Below are 19,155 nucleotides of genomic sequence, written 5' to 3' on the forward strand. Positions count from 1 at the left end.
AATGGCAAAGTTGTGAGATGGGAAATGGCCTCACACTGCATACTGCCTCGGTTCATAAGGCTGAGAATACTAACATCTTTGTGCTACGAATTAACCTTTGCAGCTATAAGCTCTCTTAGTCGGTAGCTCCGGATGAACTTCGTTTTACTACACACTACATTGTGGAACAGAAGTTGAGGAATTCGCCAAAGGTTATGCACAGTGCAGGTTCCTACAGCGAGTACGTCGGAGTTTTTTGTAGCTTGGAGTGTTTCCCTCAACCTCTACGCAAGCCGTCAGGGCGGAAGGGACAGGAACACAGACACCTCACACACAATTCTTTTCCCAGTGCCTGATTCAGATGCTTGTGTACTCACTGCGCATGCGGCGATTTTCCTTTTGTGAAGGGGAGCGACAGAGCCTCTGCCTTCGCGGAGACCGCGCGGGGGAGGAGCCAGCTGTTTCCACGGTGACGGCGTGGCAGCGTCGGCGGTGGATTGAGCGGGTCTGAGCGCCGCTCCCAGAGGGCTGCGCGCCCCTGGCTCGTCGGCGCTGTCATGGCGGGTGTGCTGAAGAAGGTGAGCCGGCTGGAGGTCACTGTTGGCATTTAGACTGCGGGGTAGAGTCCGCCCGGTGCCCCTGGTCCCGCGGGTGGTGGCGGAGTTGGCGCGGGCGTGGCGGTGCTTCTCGGGGACTCGTTCTGCTGTGCCCTTAGGAATGACGAGGTTAGTGGCTCCGCTCGGAGAGGCCGCGGAAAGCTCCGAGCAGGTGTCATTGAGGCCGGTAGCTGGTTTTACGCCAGGTTTAGCCAGGGGAATGGTGGTGGCTTTGGTTTTCCGCAGCGTGGTGGGCCCGCGGAATGTAAGTAAACAGCATGAATCGTGTTTTGTTTTTGAACAGACCACCGGCCTTGTGGGATTGGCTGTATGTCAGAGTCCACACGAGGTATGTACCTCTTTTCTCCCTTCAGTCCTGAGTTCCCAAGGAAGACTAGAGCCCTGTGACCTTGTTGGAAAGGCAAACGGGGTACGGAGATTTCAAGCCCCAAATTACAACTCCGCATGAGCTCTTGGGGCAGGAACGTTATCCACTTCGTGTCATAGTTATAGTTGTTGCGTGATGTCTTTCTTAAGCCACTTTTTTGGTTGACTTTTTCCGTGGCACTGTCGTGGCTTCACTTGTACTTTTGTGAGTGCCCTTCCGTGTCTGTATCTCCATTGTCCACCTGCCCCTCTGCCTGCACCCCCGCCTCACCTTTTCTGCTAGATTCCGTACACTTTTTTGCTAACCGAAGATACCGCTTTACCAATTTCCCCTTTATGTTATCACCTTTCCCTTCTAGCAGGTCTTTGCCATCAGTATTCAGGCTGCTTCCATCTAAAAAAACCAAAAAACCTCCCTTCATTCTTCTCCTCCCTCCAATAATCACACCATTTCTCTCCTTCCTTTTGTAGGTAAATCAAAAGAGTTACCTGTAATTTCTCTGTTTCTCTTTGAACCCATTCTAGTCAGGCTTGGCCAGAACTGCACTTTTCTTTCAAGGTCATCATCATCTCTGTGCTGCTAAATCTAAGGATCAGCTCACGTTTCTCATCTTAATTGACCCAGTAACAGCTTTGGACGCATTTGGCACTGTCTCCATCAAATACTTTCTTTACTGTGCTTCAGGATAGCTTCAGGACAGTGCTCGATCTCCTGTTTTGCTTTGTTGTTTGTTTTTTTGCTTTTTGTTTTTTTCCCTCCTAATACTGTCTTACCTTCTTTCTGGTTATTCCTCATATCCCCATTTCTAAATTTTGGAGTTCTAAGCCTTAGTTCTTAGATTTTTTTCTATATTCACATTAAGTCTTTCTCGGTGTCTGGTTTTAAATACCACTCTAATGGTTTTAAACATCACCTATATACTGATAACTTGTAGATTTCCCTATCAATCACTGACCTCTCTTTATGAGAGTCTTGTATATATATTGCTTTGTGGGTATATCTGCTTGGCTCCCAGATGAGCAACCCAAACTGAAATGTCCAAAATTGGGTTTCTGGTCTTCTCCCTAAAACCTGCTCCTTCTCTCAGGCTCACTCACCTCAGTAAATTGTAGTTCCATTCTTCTAGTCACTCAGGTTAAAAAACCTTGAAGTCATCTTTAATTCCTTTCTTTCTCTCACATTCCATGTTTGGTAGTTCAGTAAATCCTGTGGGTTCTGCTTTTAGAATACATCCAGATTTTTAACACTTTTCACCCTGTCCTCTGCTACCACCCTGTTCTCTGCCACTGTCATCAGTTGTCATTGCTGTGGTTCAGCATTTGCTCCCTAACTGCCTCTCTGTGCTTGTCAGTTCCTCAGTTTAGGCTTTTTTCAACCAAAGTAATGTCAGTCAACCTGTTAAAATGTGAGTCAAGTTTATTACTCCTTTCCTCAAAACCCTGCTTAAGGCTTTCCATTTCACTCTAAATACATGACTCCACTCACTATTCAACACACTGTAGTCAACTAATTAATCTTGTTTGTTGCCTCTCTTTCTACTGGACCATAAGATTTCATGAAGGCAGGAATTTTTTATTCCTTTGTTCACTTCTAGAACTATGGCTAGCATGTGGTATGTGCTTAGTAAAGAATGTTGAATGAATATCTTAAACTCATTAATAGTTCATAGTGATGTTAGATTAATTACTTTCTAAAACTGAATTCATGATTTTCCCTTTCTTAATCTGTTTTTTCTACTGTGGACTCTCTTTTTCTTGATGATATCAGAATCTTTCTATTCCCCAGGCTGAGAATTCAGACATAAAAATTAATACTTCTTCCACCCTTTTATCCTCATGTTCTTTACAATGATGAGTTTTGTTGATCTTTTTCTGTAATAGCTCTGTAGTCTGACCTCTCTTTCCTTTTCCTACTGTTATTACTACACTTCAGAGAATTGCAACAACCTTCTTACTGGCTTTTCTGCCTGTTTCTCCTTCATCCAATCCTTTCCACTCACTAGTACCACTTTAGTTTTCCTGAAACACAAATCTAATCATACAATTTTCCCAAGTCTTTTCACTGACCACAGAATAAAGCCCAAATGCTTTAATCTGGTATGCAAAAACACATTCTGACTCACTTTTTCTCCAACTCTTATCTCCTAAGTATTTCCTTTGTGTCCAGTATTTTTGCCGCATGTTGTCCAATAAAAATATAATATGTGTCCAGTATTTTTGCCACATGCTGTCCAATAAAAATAGAATGTAAGTCATAAATGTAAGCCATGTTGGTAATTTTTAATTTTCTAGGAGGCACCTTTAAAAATAAAGATAAAGGTAAAAGTCAATGTATATTATCTAACATATCCCAAATATCACCGTTTCAATATATGATTACTATAAAAACTATGGGCATTTTATAGTCTTTTCATACTAAATTTTCAAACTCCAGTGTGTATTTACACTTGCAGTACATCTCAGTTCAGACTAGCCGCATTTCAAGTGCTCAAAACCATATAGTAGCTACTGTATTGGACAACACAGGTCAAGGAAAATAGAAGTGTATACTAATTTCTTTATGTTCCCTGTACTTTCTGCCATTCAGTCTGTATGTTTTTATTTGTAAACTTTCCTTTTCCAAAATCTTTCAGTGTTCGCATACGTCCAGCTCTATTTCAGGTGCTTTACCTTTTCTGTGAACTTTTCTCTTATATCTGCTGAAGTGACACTTTTCTCCTGTAGAATACTAATGCAAACATTTATTGAAATTTAATGTGTGCCAGGTACTGTTGTAAGTTATATGACACCCTATGAAATAGATATTATTAACACCCCATTTTAGAACCCAAGTCTTTTACCAGGTTTTTCTATTGTCATACCCTTTGCTAAAATTAAGAAAAAATGAGGCTTAAGAAAACACAGTTCATATTACATGTTATCTGACAAGCTCTACATTAGGGTAGTAGTAGTATTCTCTATTACTGAACATCATACTCAAATACATAAATAATGTTTAAATATGCAGACTAATTTTGAAGAACAATTCTTAAGAGGCCCTCAAGGTGGATTTACTTGTTACTCATATATATATATATGAGTGAATAGATATGAGTGAGGTATTAGTGCCTATAGATTTTATGCAATTAAACTAAAATTTAACATTAAATATAAAGAAATAACAAAGTTCATCATGTATGTATATTTGTGATTACGCTTCCTATTTAGGAGCTGTTGTGAGTTAGGATCCGCTACAACAGCTTCTTTACCATGTGACTTCACTGCTGGTTGCTGTATGTGAACTTACAAGTTCGGTGTGCTTACACCATGCTGGTGGTGACTCAGTTTTCTTGCTGTTTTTCTCTATTGAGCCTTTGCTGGAACCTTCATTTGCATGGTATAAATTCCGTCATCATCATAAGCATAAGCACTGAAGTTTTATGACTGCATTCAGTTAATTTGATCACACATACACACACACATACACACACAAACTTCTACAGAAATTCAGGTAGGAAGACTTGAAAAAAAAATCAGAATTTGTAGTGCCTAGGACCTCAGTTTGAGAAATACTCATTTAGTAAATGATTTTATTTCTGAAAAAGATCATCAGCAATAAGTTAGAATACAGTTTTATTTTTACTTAATATGTCTTTGGATTATGTACAACTTTTGTCATACATATCACATATGAAAAATTTCCATATTTATACTCACATTTCCCTCAGTTGTAAAAGGGGTAGATAGAGCATAGACATGAAGAAATTGGAGTTAAATGCTTTTTTAAAAGGTGATGTGCCTTTAAAAAAAAAAAAATTTGTGGGACTTTTGTATGTTCCCTTAAGTCATGGGTGATACTTTAAGGTGGAAATATGTCTATTTGTCTTTTCAGAGGCTAAAAATATTATACACAAAGATTCTTGACGTTCTTGAGCAAATTCCTAAAAATGCAGCATATAGAAAGTATACAGAACAGATTACAAATGAGAAGCTGGAAATGGTTAAAGTGGTAAGTAGTTGATTGTATTTTCTTGAATTTATGTTATCCAGTGCAACATTTTAACAAATTTAGTTGCTTATTTTTTGCATATTTTACACACTTTCCTCTCTTACTTCTATTCTCCTTCCTTCTGTGCTTTTCATCCATCTATTTTCCTTTCATTCAGCAAACTCCTATTCCCTCAGTGCTTTCTACATGCAAGGAACTATATTTAATAGTGAAATATTCTTTAACTTCACTCTGGAGTGCTGGAGTGAAAGATTAAGATCAAGTACCTTTCCTAAATTAACACTGTGGCTGTTTCTGCTACTCTTCCCTATCCAGTCCTTTATTGATATTTTATTCCATATTTATAGATACATCAATCTTTATCTCTTTCTAGTTTCAGAGTAGAGAAGAATGAAAACAAAACAAAAAAATATGTGTTGTGTTTAAAGAAACTGTCAGTAACACCTATTTTAAGAAGTACTATATTGAAAAAGAAGAGAACCAAGTTAGTCTCTTAACTACTAAAAGTTATATTGAGCATTGTTAGGAACTAAATGTGTCCTCTCAAAATTTCTGTGTTGAAGCCCTAACCCCTGGTGTGGCTGGAGCCTTTATGGAAGTAATTATAGTTAATGAGGTCCTAAGAGTGACAGTCCTTTCCAGTCGGATCAGTATCCTTACAAGAAAGACACCAGAGAGCTTATACTTTCTCTGCAATGTAAGGACAGCACTGAGAAGGTAGCTGCCTACAAGCCCGGAAGAAAGCTCTCACCAGAAACTGACCCTGCTGGATCTTGATCTTGGACTTCCCAGTCTCCACAGTTGTGAGAAAATAACTATTGTTTAAGCTATCCAGTCTATGGTGTTTTGTGAATGGCAGCTCAAGCAGACTAATACAAGCATTATACAGCTTCTAAATCAAAGGCTGTAGCCAGGCACACAGAATTGTTCATTCTTTTATACCAAACCATATTGCTCTGTTGTTAAGTTTTCACACTAGAGATTGTTTAATGAACTTTTGTAGTTATCCAAAATAGTGTTATAAACTCTCAAATAATTCACATGCTTGCAATAAGTGGTCCTAATGTGTTTTTATTATTAAATTACTAAACTCTGTAGTCCAAAGAGAATTCTCATCTTTTCCTTAGACATACAGCGAAATAAGCAATTTGATTTCTTTAGCTAGGCAATTCTGGACTTTAAAAAGCCTTGAAAGGGGAAGTTAGCCTTTGTTTGGATTTCATGTTTTCTTTAAGAAAAATGGGCTTATGCAGTTTTTTATCATCATAGTACTCTTTTTCCTTTTCTTTTCATGAGGTGAATCTCTTTCTGTCTTTGAGTCTTTCTCTGCTTTCATTCCCCATAATCTTGTTCTCCTTTAACCATTTTAGCCTCCTATTTTCCTCTTTCAGCTAGCCTCAAAATGTATTTAGTTTGTTAATATCTTAAAAGAAAAACTGCATCCTTATATTTTCCTTTACTTTTGCCCTATTTTTTTTTTTCTCTCATAGCCAATGTCAATCAAAGAATAGTTCCCTGTCATTACTTTCATGTAGTAGTCCTAAAATACTTTGACCTGGGCTATTTCAGCTGCCTTATAACTAACTGGTCTGTGTCTCCATACTGGCAGTAGAATAATTCAGTACATAAATCTGATCATGGTATTATCCTGCTTAAAATCCTTATTATTATGGCTTTCTGTTCAGTGGTTTCAGAGGCTGAGTTTAAGAATTTATACTGAGCTGGTTGTATGAAAGTCACTAGCTACTTTTGTCTGCATGATTTTGATGTCCCGCCAGGTTTGGGAAGCACTGGCTTACAGGATAAAGTCAATAGCATGGTGTGGAAGGCCCCCCAAAGTCTGGCTTTTGGTATCTTCTCATTCTTATCTTGTCACTTCCTATTCTATACTTGATACTTCAGCAATAGCAAACTGCTAGCAGTTATATGAATTCCATGCAATTTTATTTTTGTGTTCCTTTGTATTTAATTTCCCTCTCCCTGGAATGCCCTTATCTTCTCTGTCTGGCAGTTCTTACTCATTCCTCAAGATCCATCACATTCTCTTTGAAGCCTTTTTACCTCCCCAAGTAGAGCTGGACAGCTTCCTTGCTTCTCTTCCATTGTACCTGTTGACTGAGAAATGAAGTAAAGATCCTGGTCAGGTTAAACAGTTTTTTTCAGGGACTGCAGCCTGGGAGACACAGATTGATTCAAGATGCACTGGTATTATGTTACACCAGACCACAGAATGGAAGAGGCTTATGAAGGTAAAAACCAGAAGGTTAAGAAAAATCACAAAAGTTGTTTGTCAAAAATTAGAATTGGTGCTGGCAAGAGGTGAGGGTGCTTATTAGGATTGACAGGGAGAAATCTTAGAACTATAAGATTACAGTTTTCAGCTGGTATTTTGAAAAACTACAAGGTCACAGTCAGCAGAATTTGGTTATATTAGTTCTTGAGACATTGTTGTTTAGCAGAGTTTAAAGTTCATGTTCACGTTGCACTGAGGATGTATTTAGCCCTGTCTCAGTGATGTCCACCTAATTCCATTTTAATTGTCTGACAAATATGACTCCATCTTATTTTCTAAAAATGTAAAAAACATGGTCACCTTTCACACTGTATTTTATTTGTCTCCTAGCATGTAAGCTACTTATGAATGCATTCATCTTTGTATCCCAAGAATTTAGTGTAGTACCTGGCACTTATATAAGATCCCTTAAAAATATTTATCCAAAAGGCTAAATGCAAAGTTTTTAGCAATTCCAAGTACAACATAATAGTTGTATCACTGATTCCTGTTTTTGGTGAAATTATCACAGGTTTTTAATGCCCCATAGAGCCATACACAAAATCTTTAGTGAATATTGTTAGGAAGGATTTATTTACTAAGCCTGAAATAGAAATAAAAGTAAATATTTTTTCAGATTATACTAGGGAAATAGAAACAGCATATTGGTGAAAAGCAGTGGTTTGTAGCCTGTCCAAAATTTTCATCTCAGCTCTAATACTTACTTGTTGTGTAACTGTTGGCATATTGCTTATTTTCTCTGTCTCAATTTCCTTATCTATAACTTGGGTATAAGAATATCTACTTTGAAAAAGATGGCGGTGTGAGAGGAGAGACAGAGGCTTCCTCCTAAAACTGGAAACATTTAGAAAATATAGTTGGCACAACTAATCGTGAGACAGCAACAGGAAAGAGGATGGCGCCAGACTGCAAACACCTGGAGAAAATAGCAGACTTCACTGAATGGGGTAACGTACCAGAGCTGTGGCTCGGCAGGACCCGAGCCCTTCCTCCACCCCAGCTCATCAGCGGGAGGAAGAGAAATGGAGCACGGAGAAAGTGGAAGGCTTGGGACTGCTGAATACTTAGCTCTGGAGATCTTCTCTGAGAGCACAAACCTACATTGCATAGTGCTTTCATGAGACTCGCACGACTACCGGGTTGGAAAGTTAATACAAGGAGAGTTCCTGGGGAGACTGGGATTCTGGCCGCTTGTGGAAAGCAGGGATCCATATCCGACTGCTCTGGGACAAAAACATACCTGTGTGACTGGCCCACTGACTCAGGCAGTGGAGACAGGCACAGCAGCTGGGAAGGAGGGAACAGCTCTTTCCTCCCCCCAGGTACCAGTACCGCTCCCCTGCGACCCCCAACATTGCTTCAGGGGCTGAGCAGCTCCAGAATAGAGCTTCTGGACACTAGAGGGCGCCATATACAAATATGAAATGCCAAAGGAACCTTGTCCAGAGTAAAATTATTAATACAACTCCCGAGAAAGATTTAAATGATATAGACCTTGTGACTCTTCCTGAAAGGGAGTTCAAAATAAAAATCATCAACATTCTAATGGAGGTATGGAAAGACATCCAAGAACTCAGTAATGAATTCAGTTCAGAGATCCAATCATTGAAGAGCACAATGGAGGGTATTAAAAGCAGGTTGGATACAGTGGAGGAGACGATAAATGAAATAGAAACCAGAGAAGAGGAATACAAAGAAGCTGAGGCACAGAGAGAATGAAAGAATATTAAGAGAACTGTGTGACCAATCCAAATGGAACAATATTCACATTATAGGGATACCGGAAGAAGAAGAGAGAAAGGGATAAAAAGTGTCTTTGAGGAGGTAGTTGCTGAAAACTTCCCCAATCTGGGGAAGGAGATAGTCTCTCAGGCCATGTAGATCCACAGATCTCCCAACACAAGAGACCCAAGGAAGACAACACCAAGACACACAGTAATTAAAATGGAAAAGATCAAGGATAAGGACAGACTATTAAAAGCAGCCAGAGACAGAAATAAGATCATATACAAAGGAAAGCCCATCAGGCTAACATCACACTTCTCAGCAGAAACCTTACAGGCCAGAAGGGAGTGGCATGATGTATTTAATGCCATGAAGCAGAAGGGCCTGGAACCAATATTACTTCATCTGGCAAGATTATCATTTAAATTTTAAGGAGGGATTAAACAATTTCCAGATAAGCAAAAGCTGAGAGAATTTACCTCCCACAGTCTATTTTGGAGGGACAGCTGTAGAGGGAAGTGTTCCTAAGGTTGAATAGCTGTCACCAGAGGTAATAAAACCACAGTAAAGAAAGTAGAACAGCTAATTACTAAGCAAATGCAAATTAAATTAACTATCCCCAAAGTCAATCAAGGGATAGACAAAAAGTACAGAATATGATACCTAATACATAAAGAATGGAGGAGTAAGAAAGAGGAGAAACAGAAAAGAACCTTTAGATTGTGTTTGTAACAGGATACTAAGTGAGTTAAGTATAGAGGGCAAGTACCTCAACATAATAAAGGCCATATATGATAAACCCACAGCCAACATCATACTGAAAAGTGAGAAGCTGAAAGCTTTTCTTCTGAGATTGGGAACAAGACAGGGATGCCCACTCTCCCCACTGTTATTCAGCATAGTACTGGAGGTCCTAGCCACGGCAATCAGACAAAACAAAGAAATACAAGGAATCGAAATTGGTAAAGAACAAGTTAAACTGTCACTATTTGCAGATGACATGATAGTGTACATAAAAAACTCTATAAAGACTCTACTCCAACACTACTAGAACTAATATAGAAATTCAGTAAAGTTGCAGGATACAAAATTAACACACAGAAATCTGTGGCTTTCCTATACACTAACAGTGAACCAATAGAAAGAGAAATCAGGAAAACATCTCCATTCACAATTGCATCAAAAAGAATAAAATACCTAGGAATAAACCTAACCAAAGAATTGAAAGACCTATACCCTGAAAACTACAAGACACTCTTAAGAGAAATTAAAGGGGACACTAACAAATGGAAACTCATCCCATGCTCTTGGCTAGGAAGAATTAATATCGTCAAAATGGCCATCCTGCCCAAAGCAGATTTGATGCAATCCCTACCAAATTACCAACAGCATTCTTCAACAACCTGGAACAAATAGTTCAAAAATTCATATGGAAACACCAAAGATCCCAAATAGCCAAAGCAATCCTGAGAAGGAAGAATTAAGTAGGGGGGGAGGATCTTGCTCCCCAACTTCAAGCTCTACTACAAAGCCACAGTAATCAAGCCAGTTTGGTACTGACAGAAGAACAGAGCCACAGACCAGTGGAACAGAATAGAGACTCCAGACATTAACCCAAACATATATGGTCAATTAATATATGATAAAGGAGCCATGGACATACAATGGGGAAATGACAGTCTCTTCAAGAGATGATGCTGACAAAACTGGACAGCTACATGTAAGAGAATGAAACTGGATCACTGTCTAACCCCATACACAAAAGTAAATTCGAAATGGATCAAAGACCTGAATGTAAGTCATGAAACCATAAATCTTAGGAAAAAACATAGGCAAACATCTATTGGATATAAACACAAGCGACTTCTTCATGAACATATCTCCCAGGGCATGGGAAACAAAAGCAAAAATGAACAATTGGGACTATATCAAGCTGAAAAGCTTCTGTACAGCAAAGGACACCATTAATAGAACAAAAAGGTACCCTACAGTATAGGAAAATATATTCATAAATGACAGATCTGATAAAGGGTTGACATCAAAATATATAAAGAGCGCATGTACCTCAACAAACAAAAAGCAAATAATCCAATTAAAAAATGGGCAGAGGAGCTAAACAGACACTTCTCCAAAGAAGAAATTCAGGTGGCCAACAGACAGATGAAAAGATGCTCCACATCGCCTGTCAACAGAGAAATGCAAATTAAAACCACAATGAGATATCACCTCACACCAGTAAGGATCACCACCATCCAAAAGACAAACAACAACAAATGCTGGCGAGGTTGTGGAGAAAGGGAAACCCTCCTACACTGCTGGTGGGAATGTAAATTAGTTCAACAATTGTGGAAAGCATTATGGAGGTTCCTAAAAATGCTCAAAGTAGAAATACCATTTGACCCAGGAATTCCACTTCTAGGAATTTACCCTAAGAATGCAGTAGTCCAGTTTGAAAAAGACAGATGCACCCCTATGTTTATTGCAGCACTATTTACAATAGCCAAGAAATGGAAGCAACCTAAGTTTCCATCAGTAGATGAATGGATAAAGAAGATGTGGTACATATTCACAATGGAATATTATTCGGCCATAAGAAGAAAACAAATCCTACCATTTGCAAGGACATGGATGGACCTAGAGGGTATTATGCTCAGTGAAATAAGCCATGTGGAGAAAGACAAGTACCAAATGATTTCACTCATTTGTGGAGTATAAGAACAAAGAAAAACTGAAGGAACAAAACAGCAGCAGAATCATAGAACCCAAGAATGGACTAACAGTTACCAAAGGGAAAGGGACTCGGGAGGATGGGTGGGAAGGGAGGGATAAAGGTGGGGAAAAAGAAAGGGGGGCTTACAATTAGCATGTACAATGTGAATGGGGGCATAGGGAGGGATGTGCAACACAGAGAAGATAAGTGGTGATTCTGCAGCATCTTACTATGCTGATGGACAGTGAGTGTAATGAGGTTTGGTGGGGGGGGACTTGGTGAAGGGGGGAAGTCTAGTGAACATAATTTTCTTCATGTAACTATAGATTAATGATAATAAAGTAAATAAAAAAATTATGAGTATGACAATTTTATATGCAACACACAGGGCAGATAGCTAATTCTCATTCTCTCTCTCTCCATATGTATAAAATGTCAATTTGGCCACCTCACTTAAAATTAAATATTTGCAGATTACTTTATTCAGCAATTTAACCTCTAAGAATTTGTACTATAGATACTCTTGGTCACATACATGTAAGAATTTTCTCTGTGCAAAAAAGGCTAAGTTAGTTAAAGCATGGCCATACAGTGGGGTTCTTTCCAGCCTTTCAAAAGATTGGGGATCTTCTTACGTGCCATTGTAGAAAGATCTTTAATACACAGGGAAAAAAACAAAATCAGTGTAGAGAGGAGTATCTAGTTTGACCTCATCTGTTTTACTGAATTAAGTAAAGGGTACACACATAAAAAAAAAAGAATATCTACTTTGAGTATAACTATAACAATACCTATTGTTAGGAGTGAATCAGGTAATATATGTACTGTACTTAATACAGTTGCAAGCACATAGTGAACATTCAGTATACAGTACCTTATTAAGTTTAATGGCATTCTGCCATTGGTAAATATAAGACATTATTGATTCACCTTCACATTATTGACTCATTTTCACAATTATGTGAGTCTTAACTCACATTGACTCACTTTCAGTAAGACAAATACTGAGTTTTTGTCCTAACACAGGCTTTCCTGAGTTGAAAACATTGTTGAACATCCCTTGCCTTCTTTACCTACACCCTCCTGGGTTCTAATAACAGTGACCAGTTTCTCTGTTTTGTTTGTGATTTTTGACTTCATAGCTCAGTTAATTGTGAGTTAAACAATCTTTCTCCAACATGTTCATCTGCCTTTTTTCCGCCTCCTTTTTCAATTACTTTTTATTTATTCAAGAAACACTTACTAAATTCCTGTTATTTGCCATGTATGATTCTAGGCATGGAAGCTAGTGCCTATGTGGTAGTGAACAAAATGGATAAAAATCCCTGCCTTCTTGGAGATTACACATTAATGATGGGAGACAAAGAAAGAAATTAATAAGTAAGTGAGTAAAGACATACATTACATTTTATGTAGAAGGTAGTGCAGTGAAGGAAAAGTACAAAATGAAGATTGGTGTATACCAGGGTGATGAGGGATGTTACAATATGTATTAGTGTCCTATGGCTGCTATAATAAATTACTGTAAATTTGGAGGCCTAAAATAATAGAAATTTATTCTCTTACATTTATGCAGGCCAAAGGTCTAAAATCAGTATTGGGCTCAATTCAGTTTGTTGGCAGAACTGTACTCCTTGTGGAGGCTCTAGGATAGAATCTATTTCCATTGTGGTGGCTTTTGGCATTCCTTGGCTTGGGGTTTCATCAATCCAGTCTCTGCCTCTGTGGTCAGATACTTTCTCCTCTTCTGTGTGTAATTTCCCTCTGCCTCTGTCTTATAAGGGCACCTGTAATTGTATTTAGGGCCCACTTGGATTAGCTAGGTTAATACCCACATCACAGGATCCTTGAGCACATCTACAAAGTATTTACCATCTCAAGTAACATTCATAGGTTTCAGGGATTAGTTCTTGTACATCTTGTAGGGCATTATTCAGCCTACTACATGGTCCTCACTAAGGTGATATATGAATGAAGACTGGATGCAAGTGAAGGAACAAATCATACATACATCCTGGGTCAGCCAGCAGATGCTTTGAGGCAGAAGTGTGCCAAGTCCTGTAGAAAAGCATCTGACCATTTCTCCTTTCCATTTGTGGGCCCCAAACTCCCATCTGTACCTTATTTATCTATGCTTGTGTATATACATGGTTTCTGACTCTCAAAAAACTCAGTCTATTAAGAAATAAGTAATGTCATTGAATGTTTTAGGTATTATATTAGTGTCTCTAAACCTTTTATTGAAGAATAATGTACCTAAAGAAATGTGCAGAAATCATAAATATACAGCTTGATGAACTTATACAAAGTAATAAAAAATGTTACACCAAATCAAAAGTGAAGACATTTTCAAAATGCCACAACCCTCTCTTGTTACTCTTCAAGTTAAAACCCTCCTAAAGAGAACTATGCTTTTGACTTCTAACATTACAGATTCATTTTGCCTGGTTTTGAACTTTTTATAAATGGAATCATCAGTGTGTACTTTTTTGTGTCTGGTTGCTTTTACTTATGTTTGAGAGAATCATCTGTGTTACTATATAAAGTTGTATTTTGTTCATTCTCATTGCTGTATAGTAACTATTTTATCCAAATACTATAATTTATTCATTCATTCTATTATGTGGTCATTTAGCTTGTTTCTAGTTTGGCACAATAGTTTGTGCTGCTGTGAACATTCTTGGACATGCTTTTTGGTTAATATACTATGCATTTCTCTTTGGTCTATACTTAGGAACAGAATTCTGGGTCATATGGGTAGCATTTTTTAATGCTAATGCTCTCAGAGGAAATATAGGGGATGATAAGAAAACAAAGTGCTATTTCAAAATCTGTATTATAGAAGGACTGAGGTAGACATCATATTTCTTACCCTTGATAAGCACATCAATAAATGTTTAACAGTTTTTAAAATTAAGACAGAAGAGCAATAAAATAGTAAGCAGATGAAATGGGTTTCTACCAAATATTAGTAAGAATTAGTAAGGGTATGATGAAAGAAAAATTAATTATGTTTGTTATATTAAGTGCTTGTTTATATATGGGTTTTTTAAATTAGGATATTGAAACAGTCAGATATTCTGCTACTTTGTTTAAATTTTTTTTTTCCCTTAAATTATAGGAACCAGATGTTAAAAAATTAGAAGACAAACTTCAGGGTGGCCAAATAGAAGAGGTGATCCTTCAGGTAAAGAAAAAGTTGAATATTTAGATATTTAGCTTCAAATATTCATAGGCACAATGTATATAGCCACAAAACTGACATCCCAGAAAGGACAACCAAGTTTCTTTATTGGTATCAACTCATCAAATATGAGACTATCACATACAGAAAATACTTGTAACATGTATGTCAGTTAAATATTTTTCTTTGATTGTAATTTGAGTTTATGAGGTTTCTACTGGAAGTATAGAGTGTGGTACTTTTAAAATTTAATCAGTGTATTATTAGCCTTAACCTTAATTCAAATTAATAATAAAATATTATTTTTATTTGAATAATTCTGTCTTTTTAGATACAAATAATTTTAAGCTTTAAAGGCTTAGGATATTTTTAGTTCCGAAAAATACAGAACTTTTGATAAAATTAAAATTAATTTTATTTTCCTGTTGGACCGTTGGATTAACACATCTGTGCTGGTCACAAATGTTATAATTTTAATTAAGTCAGGGGAAATGATGCTTTTTATTATTATGCATTTTTTCCCTCAATTACTTGTAAAGTTTAACTTTTAAAATAAGTTCTTGTGTTTCATGTTTTATAAATTATATCCTTAATATTTTTCTCTTTATTTGTTTTTACTGTTCTTTTACATTTCTTTGAGCATATTTTAAAATAAAAAAATATTAAACTTAATTGTTTTTTTTTAGTCTTGTTTGTTGTCTTTGGACTTAACCGAATCCCATATGTAGAAGTTTTTGAAATTTTTATTTGCTCGAATCACCTGCTGTCTTCTCTCCCCATCCCTCTTTTGATCCCCTGACCCTATATTATATATTTAGATATCTGCTTCTTATAAAGATCTGATATTCAATTTTGTTTCATTTAATTTTTACACTTTTTCATATTTTTAGGAAAGTAACCACTTCTTGTTAAGTTTTCTTGCCTTTTATCAAAGGACAAGTAAAAGAAAATATAGGGTAGTATTAGAGACTAGGGAGTTATATCACCAACAGACATGATATACAAATTAAAAAAAGAATTACTTGATGGCTAGATAAGTTAAAAAAGAGGGATAGGGCATTCAGACAGATTGCTATGAGGTACACCTTTTCAGTCTCATTTAAAGGCCTGTTTTCCTCACCTTTCTATTCATTTGCCAGGATGACTATGGTACTAAATAGAGTGTTACAGAAATTTGCTGCAAACTTCTTATTGTCCTCTTCCTGTTCCACTTTCTCCTCCTACCAAATTTCACTTCAATCATGACTTTAGTTTAGTTGATAAATTAATTTGTGATGCAATTACAGATTTAGGGTTGTTTAAGTATTTTTAAGTCAGCTGTGCATTTCTCCACATTTTCATGGACAGTATCAGAGTTAAATGAATTTTAAATGTTTTATTTCACCCAGATATCTAAAATAGCATTGAAACAAATGAACAAAAAACAAAGCCAAGCAAAAGAAACAAACATAAAATCATTTTACAGTAAAGGTTGCTGTTTGTCAAGAGTAAAAATAATAACAATAAAATAAAATAGCATTGAAACATATAGTCAATATAAAAAATTGAGATATTTTACATTTTTAAAAATACTGAGTCGTTGGCAGTATATCTGAATTTGAACTAGCTGTATTTCAAGTTTTCAGTTAGTGGTCACATGTAGGTAGTGGCTACCATTTTGGACAGCCCATTTCAAGGGTGATAGTATGAGATGAATGAGGAAAGGATAGTGTTAGAAGCTGGAGAAGAGGGAGGGAGTTAGGCAACAGGTGCCATATGCACCTGAGTCCAGCTTTGTGAAACAGGCTGACCTCAGTGATGTTCTAGACTAGGGAACCTCCCCATACTGCACAGTGCCTTGGGGGAATAGAGAAAGCATGAATGTTCAAGAGACCCAGGCCAAAGGGCATCCAGGGAAAAAGCCATCTTAGGGATATTTTAAGACAACATTTACTGTATTTTCTCTTTCAGTGTTATTAAATACCTCTCCCCTTCAGATTTCCACTAGTTACCTCTAACTCATTGTTTGTGTACATTTGAGGCTGTTGCTGCTATACATAGGATTGGCTGTTTGCACCACTGGCATAAGTGAGGCATTATTTTTCAACTGTAGAATTATAGCCTTTAATAGAGTCTAAGCACTTATTCTGTCTGAAGTTCTTCCCTGACATTGTGACAAGTTTTCAACAGTGTTCTAAGTTGACCAGAGTTATAGTAAGTCTTTTTGTTGTAGAAAAAATGTGAAATAAAAAGACATCTAAAATATATTCGTTAAATGTGTTACATATAAATTGTGTTTGGAAGAAAAAATTATATATATAATACAATCTGATGAAGGAAACTAATCCAATCAATGTTTTCCTACATATATTTTCAATAAATACTCTCATGCATTCTATAGACCACTGTTTTACAAACTGGGTCTCAAGTGATTATGGATCATGAAATCTGCTAGGTGGGATACAACTAGCATTTAAAAAGATACAGTAGAAAATAGAGTGTTTCATAGCTAGTAAATTTTTAGTTTTGTTTTAGTTATGTGTCAATTGTGAATCCCATAGTAAAATGTATTTTTAATCTGAGAGACATGGTAAAATAAGTTTTAAAAACTATTGACATAGACGAAGAGACATACTTCTGATCCTGAATTTGTAGTCTAATGGTGAAATAGGCAGTTAAGATTGAAAACTCACCATGAACACTCTCATAGCACAGTTTAATCAAACAGAAGTAATCAGAAGCCATCCTTCCTTACTCCTGATGATTGTGTAGCTATGAGAATTAAGGTAATTTGATTAATAATCAACATAAGATGGTAGAACAGCTTATTAGATACTCTTATGAAAGTACCTCTAGTAATTACATTTTGGTTATTAGCTATGATAAGTATCTATTAACAGTATAATCAAATGCTCTTTCTAAAAAATTTTATTAACAGGCTGAACATGAACTAAGTCTGGCGAGAAAAATGATGCAATGGAAACCATGGGATCCTTTAGTAGAAGAGCCTCCTGCCAACCAATGGAAATGGCCAATATAATCATCATTAAATGATTTGTGTGCTGATGGGAAACTGATGTAATTTGATGCTGTTATATAAAAATATATTATTGACATCTTATAATCCAGAAAACTGATGTAGAACATATTTAGGAGACTTTAAAATTGGTGATTATGGTAATAGGGATTGTGAACTAGGTTTTGATTTGTAAAGCATTCGTTCAAATTAGTTCAAAGATGATTTTTTTTTTTAAATAGGTTGTGGGAAGATTTGAAAGTTAATTGGAAATATTCCTATAGATTTTCAGTGCAGAGGCCATATTTGCAAGGTGAAGTATTTATAGTGGTATCTTCAACACATTTAATTTTTCTTGCTCTGAAAACAGAAAAGTTGCTTCATTATTATTTTTGTTTAAGCAAATTTTTATAGGTCACTGTTTGAAATGAAGTAGTAAGTAAAAACCATCAAATTAGAACTGTAGCTGAGGAAATTGATTTGGTATTTGAAAAAGATTTATTATTTACAGTGGTAGTTGGAAAATATTTTCCTTTTGTCTCATTTAAGGAAATAACTTTCTGGCCCTTAGCCTTTGGTTTTCTTCATCATCCAAACTACATCAGGAGAATTTCTGTGAAAGAAGAGGCATTAAGAGTTCCTGATTATATCCATCATATGGATACACTTATGTTCAAAACATCTTAGTTGTATGGTTATAACTTCAAAGTAGAATCACTAGTTTTCACAAAGTTTCCAATATGAGTGTAGCTGGGTATCAAACAAGATATATGTTGTTCAAGGAAGGAAGTAATTAGCAAGCTTAAGGTTAAACAAAAATAAAGTTATTTCTCAGGTGTCCTCACCTTTTCTTCCTAGCCCCCTATATTTTCTTAATACTTAAATTTGGTAGTTTTTATCTTCAGAGGCATCGCTTTGGGTTTTTTGTGTGTAAGTATGCATGTATATGTGTGTTTTGCTATCTCTGTGGCAAAGCAGAAATCTTACAGAATTTTCAGAATGAGGAAAAAAATTGTATTTTTCTTTTTCCAATATATTTCTCCCCTTAGCTGTGAATTGAATGCTAAATAAATATTAAATGAAGTGGATCGATTTGCTTTTTAGCAGTCAGACTATAAGAGAAAACTACTGTGGAGGAATGAGGAAAAGCTGTAGAAGGGGAGTCAGAAGTCTAGGGCTTCTCATTTCTGTGGCTCTAACACCATCATGAACTCAGTGACTGAGTGGAGGCAAGTTGTTAACATCTTACAATGGCCTATTTCCTTCTCCGTATGGAGAGGTAAAATTTATGATTTATA

General features: G+C 36.5%; 1 protein-coding gene across 2 annotated transcripts; it reads left to right on the forward strand.

The window, feature by feature from the left end:
- The first annotated feature begins 445 nt into the window (after positions 1-445).
- Positions 446-18,945, forward strand: NDUFA5 (NADH:ubiquinone oxidoreductase subunit A5). Of its 2 annotated transcripts, XM_017641035.3 has the most exons (5): positions 446-557; positions 880-924; positions 4,834-4,950; positions 14,800-14,865; positions 17,780-18,945. In XM_017641035.3, the coding sequence occupies exons 1-5, from the start codon at positions 537-539 to the stop codon at positions 17,879-17,881; spliced, it is 351 nt and encodes a 116-aa protein (XP_017496524.2). In that variant the 5' UTR covers positions 446-536; the 3' UTR covers positions 17,882-18,945. The 2 variants fall into 2 exon arrangements, with proteins under 2 accessions (XP_017496524.2, XP_017496525.2); XM_017641036.3 differs by lacking the exon at positions 4,834-4,950 and having other exon boundaries at positions 458-557.
- The last annotated feature ends 210 nt before the right edge of the window (positions 18,946-19,155 follow it).

This window comes from Manis javanica, chromosome 6 (genome assembly GCF_040802235.1).
Source record: "Manis javanica isolate MJ-LG chromosome 6, MJ_LKY, whole genome shotgun sequence".
Lineage (NCBI taxonomy): Eukaryota > Metazoa > Chordata > Mammalia > Pholidota > Manidae > Manis > Manis javanica.